The 21,770-nt window shown below is 46.5% G+C and overlaps 1 protein-coding gene across 2 annotated transcripts in view; it reads right to left on the bottom strand.

The window, feature by feature from the left end:
• Positions 1–18,609, bottom strand: part of CREBBP (CREB binding protein) — a 120,954-nt gene extending 102,345 nt beyond the window's left edge. Inside the window, exon 1 of one of the 2 annotated variants that reach the window (XM_068968314.1) lies at positions 18,510–18,609. In XM_068968314.1, the coding sequence (XP_068824415.1) occupies positions 18,510–18,594 (85 nt within the window). In that variant the 5' untranslated portion in view covers positions 18,595–18,609. The remainder of the gene's footprint in view (positions 1–18,509) is intronic. The other variant, XM_068968313.1, reaches the window with a different exon arrangement.
• Positions 18,610–21,770: the final 3,161 nt, after the last annotated feature.

Raw genomic sequence — 21,770 nt, 5'->3', positions numbered from 1 at the left:
AGAACTGATTTTTCTCTCAAAATGTGTACAAACCAGTTTATTACACTCTGTACTGGCCAGAAGTATGAACTCTTCCACAGTCTACAGACATAATGGGTGAATCTTAAAATCGTACTATCACCTTCTTGTTACAACTCATGAGGCTGTGAACGCCACAAACACAGGGATTAGGTCAGCGGCCAGTGCCTACCACCCCATGCTTAGCAGCGGAGCCCGAACAGCTAACTGCAAGCTGAAAGAGAGCGCCGCAGGCCCGAGAAGAGTGCCTGAGCTACAGATGATACACAGTATCAATGTTAACAAGTTACTTTGTCTAGCCGAAGAGGGCAAGCAGTAATTTTAACATTTATTACTATTTTCCTAAAACAGAAACAAAAAGAACAAAATTCAACAATGAATTTTCTTGAAATGTTACATTATTTTGCTCATCCTCCTCTTTACACCTTCTTCCTGCTGCCTATCTTCCAGAAAACCAGCCAAGTCTATTTCCCTCTCTGGCTACATCTTGGCATCAATGATCCTCTATCCTACCGGTGATGAAAAGATTAAAAAGCATAATGGAGATGAGATGGTGGTATTGGAAATAAACTACCCAAGAGTTTAGACGCTGCTTTGTATACGTGCTTCTCTACTTCTGAGCATGAAACTCCCCTCCCAAGGATATTTTCTCTTCCCCATTTACCCCTATTTCTCTCTGCAGCCCTTTTGTCCCATGAAAAAGGTCTGCTTTCTTTAAAGTCTTTTCAGAATTCTCTAGATTCTCTTCGGCTTTATTAAATCATCTCTTAAATCTTTCAAAAGCTGAGCATCTTTATTCATCAACCTTGGAAATTTTTACAAAAAGAATTTTAATTCCTGAGTCAAAACTGGATTAAAATAAAGAGAAAAATCACCTTGATCCAAAAAGGGCAATGCATCCTGAAAAAGCTCACATCTAAAGAAGAGGCATCCACAGAATGTTAGACCTTTTCACAGGGTTTTCAGTCTTAGATGACCTGGAGACCATTCAAGGCCTCGTCAGTGCATTTATTCATATACTGCTAATCAGACACCAACAACAGAGGGGGCACGGTCTGGGGCAGCGAGGGAAGCACCCAGCCAGAGTCTCCTTCAGGTCCGGCCTCCTCGCTCTGTGTGCTTCCTTAGCTCTAAGCTGGAAAGGAAAACTGTACCTGCCTCTAGGATCACTGGAGAAGGAATTAAGTCATACACTGTGTACACAGCACTTAGCCTGACATGCAGTGAGGGCTCAATAAATATTAGTCACTATTATTACTGTCACTGCCCCATCTTCCACAGTTGCTATGAAGACTGAACGGTGCATGCACAGCAAGGACCTGGCACCTACGCCTGGCACAGAGTTTGTGCTACCAACTGACTCTTCTGTATGGTAACGCCCTAATAATCTGACAATTCTACTATATTTAATGCTCATATTGCTTCAAAAATTCTTAAAGATTATGCAAATAAATAAAGGAACAACTTTCCAACAATGGAGAAATAAATTTTTTTTTAATCTAAAGGAAAAGAGAAAAAAGCACGATTTTATTGGCATTTATGCCATTACAAATAAACTTCAGCCATTTAGTCACACTCTTAAAAGACATCTAATGTAACCCCTGCTTTTTTTTTTTTTGGTTACAGTAACTATTAGGAAATAATTAAAAGCAAATTATTTCTAAAATCATCTATGATTCAGGCTTCAATATTTAATGCAAATACATAAATTAGTAAAAATAAGGTTTTACTTTATTCTGAACAATGATTTTATATTGAACAACAACAACAACAAAAATGCCGTTCCTCAAGATCACTATCTGCCCAAGAGCCAAAGTGGGCTTGGCCAGGTGATCCTCCTCCTCCCAGGCCTTCCTCAGGGGAGCAAGTCCCTGCTCTCAGGCCTTCCTTCCAGGCAGGGATGGCCAAGTTCACCACAGACTTGTATGAAAGGATTATAAGATTATACTGAGTGGAAGCTCTCTGTCACACTGGACCCTAAATCAGGAGAGTCCTGGACTTGCAGCCAGCCTCTGACCTCATTTGATTCCCTCAGAAGCCCCAGGGAAGGGGGAGTGCCATTTCCCAGACAGTTTAGGACAATTTACAGTTTCCTAAATGAGGTCTGTGTCTCCTTCAGCCCTGAGGAGAGGAGAAAAGCCTTCCTGGGACAAAGGTGGGCAAGAAGGTACTGTCAGAAGGTACAGCCACCATCAGACCAACCATCAACCACCAGCAGCCCTGGAATGGGGACCAGACAGCTTGGCCTGTAGAAAGGGGCTCACTATTCTCCAGCATCCCGGCAGAGAAGGGCAGTGCTGGCAACCTAGTTAAAAGTCCGAGAGGAGGAGGATGTGGGGCAGAGCGAGGATTCGGGCTCTGCAGGAGCAACCCCTAACCTCAGGGGCTGGGCCACCTCAGACTACCGGCCACGGAGTACGTACAAGCAAGCAGCCAGCCAGAAACGGGTCCCCTGGCCCAAATGCTGGGAACTGCAGCTGGTAGGCAGCAGTCCCATGTCAGGAGAAAGAAGAACAGCCTTATTCTGAACTTAGAGCTGTCAGTGTACAACATATGGAAGTGTGTGTGGGCTAGGAGAGAAATGAATGCATTTAGTCTAAAAAGTACACCAACATCCAGACAATGGAATATTATTCAGTTCTAAAAAAAAAGTGAATTATCAGGCCATGAAAAGGCATGGAGGAAGCTGAAAAGCATGTTACTAAATGAAAGAATACCATCTGAAAGACTACATACTACATGATTTCAACTATATGACATTCTGGAAAAGGCAAAACTATGGAGGCAGTAACAATAATCAGTGATTGCCGGGAGTTTGCTTTTTTGGTGGGGGGAAAATTAGACGGACACAGGGGATCTGCTGTTGTTCAGTCGCTAAGTGACTCCATGGGCTGGAGCCTGCCAGGCTCCTCTAGCATGCGATGTCCCTACCATTCCCTCTCCCTGGGGATCTTCCTGACCCAGGGATCGAACCTGCATCTCCTGCACTATGGGCAGACTCTTTACCACTAAACCGCCAGGGAGGCCCAGGGGATTTTTAGGGCAGTGAAAAACCGCTGCATGGTACTCTAATGATGGATACATGCCATTGCACCTTCGTCCAAACACATAGAATGTACCAAGTCAAGAGTGAACACTAAAGTAAACTACAGACTCGGGATAATTATCATGTATCAACAAGGTTCATCAATCACACCAAGTGTACAGTCTGGTGGGGGATGTGGATAATGAGAAGATTATACATGGGTAAGGGGAGGGAGCATATGTGGGAAATCTCTATACAACCTTCCCCTCAGTTTTGCTCTGAACCTGAAAGTGTGTTAAAAAATTGTCTTAAGGGGAAAAAAAGGGTATGCCATAAAATTACAGATAAATCACAAACGACTGAGAGGTACAAAATGATACGGAATCACAAGCTGAAGAATAACTTGAGTATTTATCAACTATATTAATAACATACACAAAATACCCAATTATGTCTACACTGTGTTTGAGTGTGCTGCTTTTAAAGCTTTAAGGCTCCACCAACATACAAACTCTTGGAGGACAATTGGATGATTCACTCAAAATTACAAACGCACCTTCCTTTCCATCATTAATTCCACTTTGAGGAATCGGTTCTACACAGATACATGTAGCTGAGGAGACCTATTCATTACGGCACTGATAAGACTGGACACCCGACCATCCACCAGTGGGGAACAGACTGAACCAATCACAGCTCCTCTCACACAACGGGAACCAAGCAACTGCAGAAAGGGAGAGTAGGGAAGCTCTCCACGTGTGGCTGTGTACAGGCAGGCAACCATGTGGACAGGGTGCAGCTTCCAGTAAGAGGACAAAGGCAGGACAGGGGCAAGGGAGCTGCAAACACGCTCTCTGCTTGAAGAAACCACCCCTGAGGAAACCACCGAGGGGACCGGGGGAGGCTCTCACTTGACAGAGTTGTGTCGGGTTTTGAAGAGTGTGAGTGAACTAGCCGTTTAATTAAAGAAATTGACGTTTTTAGGCAGCCCCTGGGGTGTCCAGACCCAGGCGATTAGCTTCAGCCCAGGTGATAACACCTGGAATGCTTCCAGATGCTCCTGGTTCCACTTGGAAGTGTTTCCAGTTTGAGGATGAAATCAGAAATGGGTTCAATATTTAAAATATTTTTAGCATTCAAATGAGTTTGAAAGGCAGAAAACTAAAAAGTACTTTAAAGAAGGACTTTTCAAAACTACTATCTTTTCTCTAAAGAAACGTGATAATCTACATATAATGTTTTGTACCGAATGCAGTAGTAAAAATGCACTGCTCATGCTGGGAAAGGTGACCTTATTTCAGGATACTCGAAGAAACACTAGTTGGCTGTCAGGTCTTGCAGCTTCAAGCACATCCATGAAAATATCTCTAACAAAAGGATTCTGCTGAAATCAGAGCTTGTGACAAAGGAAGTGATGCCTGGACACCACACTAAAACACAATTATATTTTCCCATCCCTGGACAACACTTCTAAGTTCGTTTACACTCTGTTCAAATCATTCCTGCTACAGATCTAAAGGTTTTACAAGAGGGATTAACCAGTTACAAGAGGGAATTAGAGTTCTCCCCATTTCACAGATTCTTCCAACCACAAATACTAAAGATGTTTTGCTGTGGGTTTGACTTACTTTTAAACTAGTTTTTCATTTTAAAAACAATATATTTATGCTTTAAAATTAAAAATATATATATTTGGAAGAATATACAGTGAAAGTGGAGGACTCCCACACCTAAGAAAAACAATTTCCAGGGATTTCCTTCTGAGAATATTCTATGCACGCGTTAGTATATCTTTCTACCCCTAAAAAGGGTCTAATTATCATTTCTGTTCTCCATCCTATTTAACAATTCTGAAATTTATCTTCCATCTTAAATACCTATCAATTTCCCTCACCAGATGTGTGATGGCAGAGAGCTCAGCTCCTCCTCTTCTGAAGGACAACTGTGTCACCGTTAAGATTCCGCAATATCTAGACTAACTGACTAAATTAACAGAAACGTCTGGAGTGAATATGAATATTCTCAGAAGTCCTACCAAGCCAGAGACTGATTTTTACTTTATCTATTTGGTGCAGAAGTAGGTTGTGTTAAGCTACAGGTATGTGTATGTCAACTAGTAAGGTGGTTAATAAAAACCACAGGTTTAAAGAATTTTTTCCAGAAACTGGGGAAAAAACCATAAAACAGAACTTTGGTGTCAATCAGGGTCACGTGATGTGCAACATGATGATAGCAACAAAACCTCCAATACCCTTTGAGACGAGATTAATTTTTAAAACTTCGATTCTTCGTATTTATAAAGTATAGCACAAATACAAAAATCATTGTGTTGTTTAAGTACAGCGCCAAAACATTTTAACATTTTAAAAAAAAGGGATTTTTACAATGATGCCTGCTCTTCAATTATTAATACTTCTAACAGCTCTGAGATATTCATCAGTCTGAAATGCACCTAGACTGGATCAACATAGCCATGTGTCACTGTGGGAAAAAGGAGTAAGCAGAGGAAGCTTGTGCTTACATACACAGTGTATCTCCTGCATGACATACAAGAAACACTAGTTGCCTATGGGGAGGGTAACTGGTGATTTTGGAAAAAGGAGAGGAAGGCTTTTCACTAAACAGCCTTTTGTACTTTTTGGAACACTATGAATATGTCACCCAGTCAAAAGAATTTAAAAAACACAACAACAAAACACTTTTTAAACAAAAACCTCCTGTGTGTATAAAAATTTCCTAATACCTTGAATAAGAACACTACAGTTGACCCTTGAACAAGGGCTTGAACTGCACGGGCCCACTTAACACAAAGATTTTTTTCCAACAGTAAAGACTACATCACTGCACAGTGGTTGGTTGAATCTGAGGATGCAGAATCATGTGTATGGAGGACCCGCGTTAGGGAGACACAGTGAAGGAACTGGTATAGAGGCAAGTTTTATATGGATTTTTGACTGCAGGAAGGGTTGGCACTCCGACGCCCGGCACTGTTCAAGGGTCAACTGTGATTCTTAGCTTGCTGTTCATAGGGTCTTTTTCCTGCTCCCACAAATACAGTTTGGGGAGTGAGAAGGCAACTGTCAGCTGTCACTGCACATATGAACTTGGATGGAAAATACACCTGGAAAAAGATGATTGAGCCTCCTGGAGAACAAGTCACAGTCACTTCCTCCAATCACCCTGAATGTGATGGGTTTCTAAAACTCTGAATTACTTTTTAAGCCCCAAATGGACAGTCTGGATTCCCTGGGCCAACACTGCAGGCTTCCCACGAGGTGACCTTGCCTTCAGGTGCCCAGCCTGACTCCCCCGATAGTCTGTCCTGCAACAAGCTCCAGTGCCCTTCCTCTAAGGAGTTTCCCTGACCAGCCAGCCAGGAACACCTGGCTCTTTCCCATCACGACACTGCTTTCAGTCTGCAATTAAGACAGGCACTGGTAGGGCTGCTGGACTGCCTGACCACACCACTACCCTCTGAGGTCCAAGAAGACGGGGCAACAATGATATAACCACAGCCAAGCAGTGTCCACACATAATAAGCACACATAGATAATGTGAATTATATAAGCATTTTGATATTTGTTGAATAAAAGAATAAAGAGGGGCACAGTTGAGACTGGAGCCCAGGCCCACCAGGGTCGAACGACACCAGCAGTCTCCCCCTCTCAGAGGCAAGACCACACTGCCTCCAAGTGGCAATTTATTGAATGTAAAACAAAAACAAAACTGGCTCTTGCAAAAACTACTTGCTCAGAAGTGTATACCTCCAGACCACCACACTTGCTATTTATGCTGTCCCCTATGCCTGGAATAGTACCTCTCATGTCTTATTCATCCTCAGGTCTTGGTTAGCTCCTCCAGAAGGCCTACCAGGACCCTTCCGAACAGCCTCTGCTATGCCCCAATCGGGGCCTCCTTTCCAAGGCGCTCAGTCGCCGCTGACAGAGCTGCCTTCTGCGAAGGCAGACCCTGGGCCCACCGTGTCCCCTAGATTTCCAGGGCTGACTCACACTAGAATACTTTCTACATGAGTGAAAAATCTGGAATCTAAACCAAAGTGTATTTTTAAAAATGTTTTCCATCTTTAAAAGTTGGTCCCTTTAGAGGGACTTGGCCTTCAGGCTTATATCTTAAAGAACACTCTAAGCAAATGAGGTAAGTCAATCTGCCTGCCAATGCAGGAGATGCGGGGTTGATCCCTAGGTTGGGAAGATCCCCCGGAGAAGGAGATGGCAACCCCTCCAGTATTCTTGCCTGGAAAATGCCATGGACAGAGGGGCCCACGGGCTACAGTCCATGGGGTCGCAAAAGAGTTGGACACAACTCAGCAACTAAACAACAACAAACATGACTTTGGGCTGTGCTGTCTGATGCAGCAGCCAATAGATGCACGTGGCTATTAACATCTACATTAATTACAATTGAATAAAAATAAAGATGTCATTCCCGAGTCACACTACTAACAGTCTAAGCACTCACTAGCCACAAGAGTCCAGTGGACCCAGTCCTGGGGGTGTGGGTCTAGAAGGTGGCCACTGGCAGTGAAAGTTCAACAGGACTTCCCAGCACGAGAACTCTATAGTGTTTCCAACAAAGGAAATGTCCAAAACCACTCTTACTGTTGAGAAGGAACCAGCTTTTCCTTCAACTTTCAGATTGAAAAAGTCATCACTGTGAGCTAAAACAATGAGTTGATCTTTCAATATGATTTTCTCAGAGATTTTTAAAAGAGAAGTTCAACTCTGGGTGGGTTCTGCTCTTCAAACAAAAAACAATCCCAACAGCAGTACAGGCACGACCAAAACGGCACAGACAAGCTACCGATGCTTCATGCCTCTTTTGTTATTTCCAATAAAAATTACAACTAAATAAAATTCAAAAAAGATCCAATGTAAAGATGAACACCAATTAGGGAGAAAAATTCTCTGTCCACCATGGGGCAATCTTTACTAGCAAAACCCATAAACTGCCATACCTAAAATATGTGGGTGGCTCAGAGTTTGTAAAAACCTGCCTACCAATACAGGACACTCAGGTTCAATCCCTGGGGTGGGAAGATCCCCTGGAGGAGGAAATAGTAATCCTCTCCAGTATTCTTGCCTGGGAAATCCCATGGACAGAGGAGCCTGGTGGGCTACAGTCCATGGGGTCGCAGAGTCAGACTCAACTCGGCAACTAAACAAGAACAACAACAAAAATCTAGAATGGAAAAAACAGTAAACTCCACTGAAGTCACTTCCTATTACAGAATCTGCAGGAACAGAAAACTCCACAAAACAGCAAGCGGCTGAATCCACCGCTTTCAAGATCAGTGGCTGCTGAATCAAAGAGGAAATTAGATTTCACTGATATTTCTTTCAACCAATCAGCCTGACTAAACTGGATAGTGACTCAAAGGACGCTTTCTCCCCTAACTCTGTTTTCTAAAAAAGAAAGACCATTTATATAGTTTCTCTGTGCTCACTTTTCTTTCCCTGCAAGTCCTAACTTAAGTCAAGTCCCTGTTCTGAAGCAATACTAGAAAAACAGTTGCATTTAAACTTCAATTTTCCAATAAAGAACAATTTTAAACTACGAACACAGACTGAGTGAAATGTGTCACGCTCGCACCCATGTCCTGGGACTTCAATCTCAGCTCTCACTCACTCCTCCGCCAGCAGGGGTGGAGGCCGCGCTGGCCCTCGTGCTCTACGGGAACCGGCAGCGGCGGCATCTTCTGTGTGCTCAGCGAGGACGTCCACGGATCTGGTTCTGGGTCAGACCCCTCACCTACATCAGCCTGTCCTCACCAGCCCAGGAGGAAAATTAATCTAGTACTTTCCCATACAATGATACAATAGTAAGGGCCACTACAACTGGCTAAATGACAGGAACCACAGGAACCATGCGTGTATGTGTGTCTGTCTGTTTGTCTCTGTGTGCGCTAACTCAGGGCTGATTCTTTGTAACCCCAAGGACTGGACTGTAGCTGGCCAAGCTCCTGTCTGTGGGATTTTTCCAGGCAAGAATTCTGGAGCGGGTTGCCATTTCCTACTCCAGAGGATTTTTCTGACCCAGGGATCGAACCCACGTCTGTTGCATCTCCAGCACTGGCAAGTGGATTCTCTACCACTGCACGATCTGGGAAGCCCACAGGAGCCCAATATGCAAAGCTAATCAAACTGAGAAGAAATGCAAAATTTTAGGGGGAAAGACTCCCTTTTAGACATGAGATCCATCCTCCCCAACCAAGTTCTAATGTACAGTCATTGGTCCAAGTCAAAGAGCTTAAGAGCTGCATACTGAGGTCCAGTGTCCACTGAGTGGAAGCCAAGCTCCTTCCTCACTACCACACTGCCTGCCTCCCAGTATAAAAAGCTCTGACATTTCCTTCAACTCTGAGTCATGGTTAGAAGGTTCTACTTTTAATCAAGTGACAAACACTCAAAATATTTTAATCCATAGGAACTGGGTCAAACTCAGTTCAGTTCAGTTCAGTCACTCAGTTGTGTCCAACTCTTTGCGACCCCATGGATTGCAGCAAACCAGGCTTCCTGTCCATCACCAACTCCCAGAGCTTGTTCAAAGCCATGTCCATTAAGTTGGTGCTGCCACCCAACCATCTCATCCTCTGTCATCCTTCCTACCTTCAATCTTTCCCAGCATCAGGGTCTTTTCCAATGAGTCAGTTCTTTGCATCAGATGGCCAAAGAATTGGAGCTTCAGCTTCAGTCCTTCCAATGAATATTCAGGACTGACTTCCTTTAGGATGGACTGGCTTGATCACCTTGCAGGGGACTCTCAAGAGTATTCTCCGACACCACAGTTCAAAAGCATCAATTCTTCAGTGCTCAGCTTTCTTTATGGTCCAAATCTCACATCCATACATGACTACTGGAAATACTAGAGGTTTGACAATATGGATCTTTGTCGGCAAAGTAATGTCTCTGCTTTTTAATATGATGTCTAGAATGGTCATAGCTTTTCTTTCAAGGAGCAAGCATCTTTTAATTTCATGGCTGCTGTCACCATTTGCAGTGATTTTGGAGCCCAAGAAAATAAAGTCTCTGACTGTTTCCATCATTTCCCCACCTGTTTGCCATGAAGTGATGGGACTGGATGCCATGATCTTAGTTTTTGGAATGGTGAATTTTAAGCCAAACTTTTCACTCTCCTCTTTCACTTTCATTGAGAAGTTCAGTTCCTCTTTGCTTTCTGCCATAAGGGTGGTATCATCTGCATATCTGAGGTTATTGATGTTTCTCCCAGCAATCTTGATTCCAGCTTGTGCTTCATCCAGCCTGGCATTTCACACAGTGTACTCTGCATATAAGTTAGATAAGCAGGATGACAATATATAGCCTTGATGTACTCCTTTTCCAATTTGGAACCAGTCCATTGTTCCATGTCTGGTTCTAACTGTTGCTTCTTGACCTACATGCTGGTTTCTCGGGAGACAGGTCAGGTGGTCTGGCATTCCCATCTCTTTAAGGATTTTCCAGTTTGCTGCAATGCACAAAGTCAAAGGCTTTGGCATAGTCAAAGTAGAAGTAGACGTTTTTCTGGAACTCTCTTGGTTTTTCTACGAGCCAAAGGATGTTGGCAATTTGATCTCTGGTTCCTTTGCCTTTTCTAAATCCAGCATGAACATCTGGAAATTCTCAGTTCACGTACTGTTGAAGCCTAACTTGGAGAATTTTGAGCATTACTTTGCTAGCGTGAGATGAGTTCAATTGTGTGGTAGCTTGAACATTCTTTGGCATTACCTTTCTTTGGGATTGAAATGAAAACTGACCTTTTCCAGTCCTGTGGTCACTGCTGAGTTTTCCAATTTGCTGGCATATTGAGTGCAGCACTTTAACAGCATCATCTTTTAGGACTGAAATAGTTCAGCTGGAATTCCATCACCTCCACTAGCATTGTTCATAGTGACACTTCAAGTCAAGACTCACTTGATTTCGGACTCCGGGACATCTGGCTCTAGGTGAGTGATCACACCATCATGGTTATCTGGGTCATTAAGATCTTTTTGTATAGTTCTTCTGTGCATTCTTGCCACCTTTTCTTAATATCTTCTGCTTCTGTTAGGTCCATACCATTTCTGTCCTTTATTGTACCCATCTTTGCATGAAATGTTCTCTTGGTATCTCACATTTTCTTGAAGGGATCTCTAGTCTTTCCCATTCTACTGTTTTCCTCTGGCTCAGATCATAAACTCCTTATTGCAAAACTCAGATTTAAGTTGAAGAAAGCAGGGAAAACCAGTAGACCATTCAGGTACGACCTAAATCAAGTCCCTTACAATTATACAGTAGAAGTGACAAATAGATTCAAGGAATTAGATCTGATAAAGTGCATGAAGAACTATGGACAGAGGTTAGTGACATTATACAGGACGCAGTAATCAAGACCATCCCCAAGAAAAAGAAATGCAGAAAGGCAAAATGGTTGTCTGAAGAGGCCTTACAAATAGCTGAGACAAGAAAAGACGCTAAAGGCAAAGGAGAAAAGGAAAGATATACTCATCCCAAATGCAGAGTTCCAAAGAATAGCAAGGAGACAAGAAAGCCTTCCTCAGCAATCAACGCAAAGAAATAGGGGTCAAACTCATATAGCCCATAATTGTCAAAGCAAACCCCAATTATTTGATATATTTCTATAGTTCCTGAGTGTTATCATGCAGTTTGTTGATAAATCCACCAAAATCCACGTTATTCAAATATGGCCCAAGCCTCACTCTACAGGCTATTATAAAGAATAGTAGCTTATTTTTCTTGTGATTTCACTGGGTATTCTAACCACAAAATTAAAACATGTCCAGGTGGTACAGTTTTGATTTTAAAAAAATTCAAAATATTTGGGGGGCAGTGCAAAAGGAAGCTTTTGAACTATATAAAGATTTTACTTCACAACAGAATTGTACAACCCCGTTAACAGCTACAACTATTAAAAAACATCTACTACATAAACTAAGGCACAGGTGTATTAGAAAGACTGGCAAATTAAGAGACTGTCAAACAGCAGCAGATGGGACATCTAGAAATAGGAAAGTCAGATTTAACCAAGTGAAAATTTCTTCAGCATTAGATTTTACTATTCTTAGAGATAGTTCAACTAAACATTCTTTTGATTAATGGAAATGAAACACGGGGGAAACTGTCACATGGGATGATATCCAAGTCTTTCTAAGGGTAAGGTTTTAAAAGACAGGAATTTGACTTTTAGACATAGAGCTCAAAAATAGCCTTAATTCCCAAATTTAGAACAAGAAAACACCCTAAAGGCAGATTTTCTAAATCAGCAGCAGTCATTCTGTGTATTGTCTAAGAACATGGAAAAAAAAGCCACTTTTGCTTACTTCCATGCCTTTCCTAAAGAACCACCCCCCACTCCAATCTCTGATTCACAACTCTTCAAGTCAAAGCTTGAGCTGGGCAACCCCTGCACATGGCTCTTCCCCAGCACCCCTGTTGGCAATCACAGCCCCACGGAAAGTCACCAGTGTCCCCAACAGGCACTGGTGTAAGTGTGGACACCCTGCATCGATGCCTTGCTGTGACATGACAATTCCTGAAAGCTAAGCCTAGACTGGACGGGGAAAGTGTGGCACCCCTCAACCCCCTGCTCCCCAGTTTGTGCAGGAGCTGTAGACACCACTCCAGATCCTGAGAGCCCCCCAGGTATATGGGACAGTCTTCTGATGAGGGCCGTGCCACTAGGGGAAGGGCTCAGGGGACACTGGGCACACGTGCTGAAAATCAAGAGGGCATGGCCAGGAGCCTGAGGGCATCTGAGAGACCAGCTGGGACAACCTGAAAGGACTTAGGTGCAGGCCATGGGCCAAGATCACACCCATAGAGATGAAATTCTCTGAGTAGCCAGAGCGCTTTTCCCAGCACACAGAAAGTGTAGAAAACCAGCAGACTTCCCAGGGTGCGGGCATCAAAGAAAAGAACACCAAGGGCCTGCCTCTGGTGCCACCCTCACCCGGACACCCAGCCCTGGGCTTCTGCACAAGGGGCACTCAGTAAAAAGCAGGTGAATAAGGGAAGCTTCCTTCAATTGCCCTTTCTGAGTTGTGCATTTGGGCATCTAACTGCATTTCACATTCTTTTCTCAAGTTCTGTTTCTTAGTCTTCTCTTCATCAACACAGTTCTAAGCTACTAGAAGGCATCACCCAGATCCTCTGTACACTTATGGCATAAGGGGCACCTCAGATGGAAGTGTGATACACACACTAAATAAACAGATTCACACGCTGGCTGCCTCAACAGTCCATGACATATGCTTCAAAATTAGTAAGAATTTTCAGAACATACCACACTGCTTAAGTTTCTGGCAGTTTTAAAATTTCATGGCCATCGTGTTCCTATTAAAAAATAGTTGAAAATGGAGGCAAAAAAATCAATAGTGCTGATGGAAGAATTTCTGGCTATATGCTTCACTACAACAGACCTGCCCACTGGTGTCCTGTGTGGGCGCATGCATGGGGCTACTGCTTCCAGAACCACCAGCAAACGTGGCTACAAAGTGCACCCGCTTCCCCCGGTCCAGACAGCACTGTCGCCGGGCACCTCTCACACGTCATCTCACCCAGCCCCTGGGGAAGGGGATGCTTGTTCTATTCCACACCTGAGGAAACTGAAGATCCTCAGAGCACCAGTCTCGCATCACCTCGGAGTCACAAACTGCAGCCTCAAGCCCAAACCCCTGGCTGCCGGTTTCTGAAACCAGAGTTTTACTAGTTTCCTGGCATATCCGTGGATACCACCCAGAGCCACTTGCATGTTGAAGTGGCAGCACTGAGTGAGCAGCTGTGGCAAAGACCACGTGGCCTGCGGAGCCAAAATTCTGTCCTCTGACCCTCTACAGAAAAGGTCTGTAACCCACGCACTTGGGAATGATGCTGCAGCCCCTCCAAAGCTCAGAGCCCGGAGCACACGAAGGCTGCGGAGAAGTCTGCAGGCAAGAGCCTCAGCCATGCCCAATTTCTCCTGAGCACCAATCTGCTCTTGAGCAACACTTCCTTACGTGTCCCTGGAATATACCGAAGAGCTGGTTTGAATGAGATAAAGAAATGCTGTCCTGACTAAGGATACACCAACAACTAACCTGGCTGAAAGCAAGCCTTCCTCATATTGAACAGCTCACAGTAAGGAACATTTCATCTTAACAAGGGAAGGAAGGCATGCTTTGGCAAAATAATTTTTAACTATTTTGTCTTCAAACACATTAAGTGAAAACACAAAGTCGGCACTTACATAGCCCCAAGTAATCACATACTTTGTCACACAACGACAATGGCACAAGTCAGAAGTTGTAAAAACACAGGCTAACAATGCAAGCATTAACTTCTGACTATAGGATTAAGCCTAAGTCCCTTTACAAGTCATTCTCAACCACGTTGGAGAATCACACAATCAAATTCAAGCGTTAAACAGGGATGATTCCCAATCTTTTGCTCTACTGTGACAACTCCCCTGGTGGGATTCATACTTACCACCCCCCCACACACAAGCAACTTCAAATGTGGCCACTGTCCTCATCCCTCTCAGTTATCCAAGAATCCCTACTTTTCTACCAAGTAAAAGCTAAACAAAGACATGAAAAGTCCTAGCCCTAGAAGTCTCTACAAAAACTCACAGCTCCTATTTAGATGGCACGTAGTAAACAGATGAAATAACTTGAGACTGGTCCTCAATTATCCACTGCAATAAACAGGTGAGACTGTGTACACCCTGGATAACATCCTGCAGGGCCAGAACAGAGGGAAGTGGGAGCCCATACCCCTGCAGGGGAGCATACTCTTGCTTGCCCACTCCCAACCCCCGCCCCCCCCCCCCCCCCACATCCCCGTAAAGCTGCTGACAAACTTTCCCCACTTGCTGGAGTTATGCTACTGAAACTTGCCAAGTATGTAGTCTCCTGAGTTCATGATTCAAGGAAATTCTGTTTCTGGATGCAGATTCATAAGATGAATATACAGACTTTAAAGATCTAGGTTAGGTTCTGGCTTTCACCCTTTGCATTACTTTCAGTAGATCACCTCTCTCAAGTCTGGTTTCTCACCTGGAATTGGCAGAAACAGTACTTTCCCTTCCCACCTGACAGGATGCTGTTGAGGATCAAACTGAAGTGATGGGGAGAAAAGAACTCTTGAGATGTAAACCTAAAAGGTCATCATTTTGCTGTAAAAGGCATTTTGGTTGGTAATGGTATTTACACCAAGTATCTTTAAATACAGTTTTCTATTGCATTTAAAGGGTTTCACAGTATACAATATAACCACAACTGCTTAGGGACATTTACTGGAGTAGGAAATGGCAACCCTCTCCAGTATTCTTGCCTAGAGAATTCCATGGACAGAGGAGCCTGGCAGGCTACCATACATGGGGTCACAAAGAGTCATACATGATTGAGCAACTAATACACACGAGCAACACATATATAGCACGAGATGAAATATACCTATTCAACTTTCAGAAGGCAGTTCTACAAAACTTTTATAGTAGATTTGTTGAATGTATATTTGGCCTCAATAAAGCTGACCAAAAAAAAAAAACCTCTACTGCTTGCCTAGGTATTTTTCTTCCATACTGTTAAATGATGAATCCCTGCTGCTGCAAGACAGTAATACGCTGTTTTAATTTGGAAATATTAAACACAAAAATTTCCAAAACACACAACAAACTATATACTGGCAACACAAAGTCCCACTGCTTATAAAGGGTGCCAAGTAAATGAAGATGATAATTGTGAAAAAGCATCTACATCCTCAATGTAAAACAAGAAAAGGCTACTTCTGGACCCTGTGCACATCCACACTCCCCCAGCTGGACTGCAAGGGCCCTGCAGGCAGCATCCTAGCTGGTCAGCTCCCCAGCATCAGGTGTACTATGCTCGGGGCCCAGGGCCTACCCATCAGACTCAGCTAACGGACAGGATGGCTCCACAGGCCAGTCCCCAGAGACACACACTGGATCATGACCGTCCGAGTCCCTCCTGCTTCTCAGGCCACCAAGGCCACCTCCTGCTTCGCCTAACCCTTCAGCTCTTCCCATTCGGAGCACCTCTCCCTCAAATTTTATCACGAGCAGGGAACACACCTTGCTCTGCCTGGCCGAACTTCATCCCAGAAACCACATACACACATCCCCTCACTAAAATGACGCTGAGTCTCTCAGAATGTTATTGCCAGGTCTCTCCCTGCTTTTCCATCTATTCAAATGCTTCCACTCTGTGTGTGTAATGTAATTCCTTTAGTCCTTTATTTGCTTTAATATATGTCCTTAAAATCTCTATTTTAGACTAGCAATTATGGGAGACAAAGTTACACCTTGTTTAACATGTTCAACGGTGATCCCTTCCATGGCCCCCACACTAACGGACCATTTCACAACAATGTGACGGTGACGAATATGCAACCAAGGGCCCAACATAAATATAATGGTGAATTTATTCTCTGGATTATTTAAACAGAGTCATTAAAAACTGACTTTTTGGTTCCACATTCACAAAAGAGCCTCCGCGCCTTACAAGGGTCAAATAAGGGGAAAAAGTGGTCAAGAGTAGAAAATCCTTTTTGATAAAACTCTGTTGTGATTAGCAGCACATTAAGTATCTAACCATCCTGGAACAGAACTGCCCCAAAGGCCAATCCACTGTGCACCATCCTGGAAACAGCTGAAAGTATACAGTGCAACAAGCCTCTCTGTTAAAAGTATCATGTTACCAATTTGTCCCTCTTTATAAAACAAAATCTAAAATAACCTCATTTAACAATAGCAAAGCTACAAAGCCATTCAAAAGTTACCAGTTTCAGAGGACAAGCTTCAAGGCCGAACTTGTCTGGTAAGATCTACATTTCGTATGTTCAAAGATTTTTCACTCAAATATGTCAAGATTAATGAAGCAAAGATCTATTCTGCAGTAAAATCATAGTATTTTCATGGAGTGAAATCAGAGCATTTAACTCTTGCCTGTTTCCACATCTCTCACTTCAGATAAGCCGATTTAAAAAATTAACATCAAACTCAATTTTTATCAGCTTTTAAATAGAGTATTATTAGTGACTTAAAATCACCCACCAGACTTACTCATTCCTCTCCACTGCTTAACAAATTTATTTCAACCAGACAAGAATCTCATGACTGATATGTTTTTTTGTTTTTGATTGTTTCTGTCACTTCCACATTAAATAATAGTCTAGGCATTGTATTAAAACTGCAGCCACAAAGTTTTGTCTCAACAGGAGAGATATTTAGACCACTAGTAGAAAAACACTAGTGGTCAGTCAAAGAAATATTTGCACAAGCTGAACAGCTGTGTCTACTGCAAATCTGAAGGCACTGCTGCAGCAATATAATTCAATTTGGACCCATTCATTATAAACTGATTTTCAGATGCTGCTACTGCAAGACCGTAGTGGAGAAATGCAAGCAGCGCTGGGAATCAAATCATGGGCAGCAGAGCACAAGTTTGTGTTTTACTGCAAAGGACAGCTCTGAAAGAGGAAACACAACTAGTACATAACGCTACCGTGAACCAGCCCAGAAGAACCCAGAATCATTAAACCTACAGAAAACTAAACTACTTCTCTTAGGTAACTGATAGGAGTACCGAGGAAAGTCTCCAGACAAGCTGTTTAAACGATTTTCTCAATATTCTGATAAAAATAAATTTTAATGGTAATTCCTACATTCCTGAACATAATTTATATATATACATATATATGTGTACATTGTAAGAACACAAGCTCCCCTGGAGACTGCAGCCCAGATGAATCTGCTGTTTAACTTTCTTCCGAAGTTATACACGTGAAATTAACACTCCACAGCAACTTTTATGACATCTTGCTAAGAAGTTCTGCGTTGCGAAAAATGGAATGGTTTAGGTGACCAGCGACAAGAGTTTTCAAAATAGCACTAAGCATTTTCCCAGGAAGCACATTCCAAGTAACTTGTAAGTGGTAACTCACAGGCTGGCTGCTGTTAGGAAAGTCCTCTGGTCGCAGCCTTGTGTATATGTTACCGATTCAGAAAACACTTCGGAATTCCTTTCGGCAGCACTATTTCCTTCTCTCACTAGCCAGCGTACCCTCCGCTGTCATCTCTCCAGCCAGCCACGCTTGTGTGGACGGACACACGGCGGCAGTGGGAGGCAGACGGAATCACCACGCAGAATACACACGCTCCACTTTACTTTTCCTCCCTGGAAGTACCACTCGGTCTCCCGGCGAGGAGGGCTCTCCAGCTCCGGGCGATCCAAGCGCACCGGGCATGTGCCGCCCCACTCGGGCCCCATGACAGTCTTCCCACAAACTTCCCCCTCGGCGGCGGGGGTCCGGGGGAAGGGGCTGCGCGGGCCTTCGCTCCGCGGGCCCCGCACAGCCCGCAGCCGAGTTGGGGTCTCCCGGGGGCACTCACCTCCGGATGGGGCTGACAAGCAACCCCCGGGGCCCCGGCCCCCGCCCGGCCCCCTTCTCACCTGTGCTGTCATTCGCCGAGAAGCCGGGCGAGCTGAGTTTGGCTCGTTTGGGGTTGGGCGGTCCGTCCAGCAAGTTCTCGGCCATTTTCACCTGCTCGCGAAAACAGCCCCGAGCGCGGGCGGCCGGGTCGGCGAGGGCTCCGGGGCTGGGGTCGGCGCCGGCCCCGGCCGGCTGCGAGGGGAGAGGAGCGAGCGCGAGCCGCGAGCGAGCGCCGAGGGAGAGGGAGGGCGCAGGGCCGGGTGGGGGAGGCGGCGGCCAAATCTCAGCCACAGCAACAGCGCCCCGCAGCGCTCACCGCCCGCCCCCGGCCGCCGCCGCCGCCGCCGCCGGCCGCGGCCCCCTCATCCCCTGCCCGCCTCCCGAGCGCGACACTCCGCGGCGGGGGCGCCCCGGCGGCCCGGCGGCCCCCCCGGGCCCGGCTGGCAGCGACAGCGCCCGGCCGGGCGGCTCAGGCAGTCCCCGGGAACATGGTGCCGCCGCCGCGCCGCCGCCTCGCTCCCCCCCCCCCCGCGCCCCACTTAATTAATTCGCTCGCGGCCCGACTACCGGGGGGCTCCGGGCTCCGCTCCCCGCCCGCGGCCCGCCGCCGCCGCCGTAAGGAAAAACAATGCGCGAAGCGGGGCCGCCGCCGCCGCCGCCGCGGCCCCCCCACCCCCCGTTCCGCCGCCGCCGCCGCCGCCGCCGCTGCCGCCGCCGCCGCCGCCGCCGCCGCGGCTCCGGGAGGCCGAGCCGAGAGGCGAGCGGGGCCGCCGGAGCGGGCGCCGAGGGCCGGGCGGAGCGGGCCGGCCGGGCGGAGCGGGGTGCGCGGGCGGTTGTGGGGCCCGGGACCGGCGGGGCCGAGTAGATCGCGCTCGAAGCCCCGGTCGGGTCCGCGACAAGATGGCGGCTGTTGATTCCTCAATTAAAAAAAAAAGAAAGTTTTTTTTCTTCTCTTTCCAGAGCCTGAACGGGGAGGGGGAGGGGGCGGGGCACGCCGGTGCGTCACCCCCCCGCGGCGTCACTACGCACGGCCCCCGCCCCGCCCCCTCCACCTGCGCCGGCCGCGGCGGAAAGAGCCGAGCGCGCTCGGACGGAAAGGGCCGAAGGCGCGGTTGCCTTGCGTCGTGCCGCCGGGCGGAGGGGCTGCCGGGCTGCCGGGCGAGGGCCGGGCCTGCGGGGCGCCGGGTGCCGGCACCGCCGCCACTTTTGTTCTGACGGCGACTGGGCGGTGAGAGCTCTAGCTGCGGCCTGGCCTCAAGCCGGGCCCCTGGGCGTGGAGTCGGCTCTGACAGGGCCCGCCTGTCCCGCAGGGCGACTCTGCTCGGTCCCGGCTTCTCTCCCCGCTGCCCCGCGACTAGGCCTGGCCACTTCCCCTCGCCGGATGCCAGAGATGTGTCGTGGCCTCTGCAGGTTACACATTGCCCTCTGGTTCGCCTGCGAGCGGGTGCAGTGGGGAAACTGAGGCAGGAAGTGGCGGGGCCGGAATTCGAACGCCCCCACGAAATGTGAGGGGTGTCGCCAGGCTTCTGAGACCCTGTTCCGCAGCCCGATGCCCCGGGGGCGCCAGGTGCGACACCCTCAACCTGCCTCGAGGTGGTGAGCGCTGTCCTCCAGCCGGGCGCGCTCAGCCTGTCCCAGGCCCAGAAGGCCCCATTACATCAGGGCTTAGGGCCTCGACGGCCTTGGTGCGCTACCCTCGCCGTCCCCCGACAACCTCCTGGAACCCTCAGGTGCTCCAGACAGGTGTGGAGTCCCAGGGGGATCGGCCCGCCTGGCCACTCCCCACAGGATGGTTCCACAAAAATCTGAGGTGTTCACACATCTCGGTTCTTTTTATCTGCTTCTCAAAACTTGCCAGCGCTTCATCCGAAGCCCTTATCTGAAAGGTATCACCAGCAACCTGTTCCCTAAGCCAGAATTCTGTGAGTCAGCGCCGACTCCTCCCTCCCTCTCCACCCACCGAGCAACCTGCCTCCCAGGTCCTTTACCTGGGCAAACCGCTCTTCCTCCCACTCCCCGGCTCCAATGGCATCTCCCCACTAAGCATCCCTTGAAAACTATATTTCTCCCCATTCAGCACCAGAGTTAACTTCTTGGAAAGAGAAAAAAACTGCTTCAAAGAAACAGCTTATATAGTGTCTGTGATGGTCTTCAAGTGTCAAGACTGAGTGATCTCACTTTCCTGTACCCGCAAAAACTAATACAACATAGTAAAGCAACTATACCTCAACTAAAAAAATAAAAAGACTGAATGATCTTTCTACTTTTTTCTGTTTATGTATATTGTTCAAAATCTTGACTGCCCCCCTTTGCATCCCTCTTCCATTATCCATGCCTCACTCCATCCTTACTTCCCCCACACCCACACAAGCACTAGGAAGTTCTTACCACTCAGACCTCTTCATACTTTTGCAACCGCTGTTCCCTGTGCTGAGAATACATATACCTGGCAAACTAACTAATGCCAAGACCTGGTTCAAATATCACCTGCTCCAGGAAGCCCTCCCAGCCCAGTTTAGAGCTCCCACAGCACTTGTGCCATACTTCTGTGAAGGTATACCACACACATGCTCATTTTTTATCCTTCCTGTTTTTGTTTATCAAATATCCCTTGAGAATCTCCTGAGGGCATTGCCACTGCACTAACTTCTTGGGCAAAGAATACAGAAAGAAATCCCTATCTATTCAAAGAGGCCAAACAGCAAGTCCTGGAAATCAGAAACAAACATTCAAGAAGTCACTGCATAAGAAGGCAGGAGGTGTTTAGAGTCACAGAGTAACACAGGGGACAGCAGCAGCCTGTATCTGAATGTGCCTGTGTGTCCCTCTCACCACAAGTCTGGGAGCCCTGTGAGGAAGAAGGCCAGGTCTTCACAGCACAGTGCCCTGCAGGAGGCAGGTTTGTAAAATTTGATGAATGAATGAATGAACAGTGTCAGGCTCCCCTGAGGCCTAGAGGTCTCAAGGACACTGAGAAGGTTGGATTCCAGCCTGAAGCAGCTCCAGGCCATTTCCCCACAGAGGGGACAACATGTCAGGTCACTTAGAGGCCTCAGCCAGGGCCTGCTTGGGTCAGTAGGAATACCTCCAGGCCCTTAGAATTCCTGGGTAAATGGTTTACACAACAGTGGGCACATGAGCTTGTGCCATCCTCGCACTCCCAGAGGGGGAAATGGAGGGCACTTGTCCCTAAGACTCAGGTAAGTGACCTGGACGTATCAGGCCTGAGCCTGAAACACAGGTCTTCAAACCCCATGTTCTGGCCTCCCAGCCCTGAAACA

This window comes from Capricornis sumatraensis, chromosome 3 (genome assembly GCF_032405125.1).
Source record: "Capricornis sumatraensis isolate serow.1 chromosome 3, serow.2, whole genome shotgun sequence".
Classification (NCBI taxonomy): domain Eukaryota; kingdom Metazoa; phylum Chordata; class Mammalia; order Artiodactyla; family Bovidae; genus Capricornis; species Capricornis sumatraensis.
Note: the sequence above shows the minus strand (reverse complement) of the source record. Positions and strands in the feature narration are given on the sequence as shown.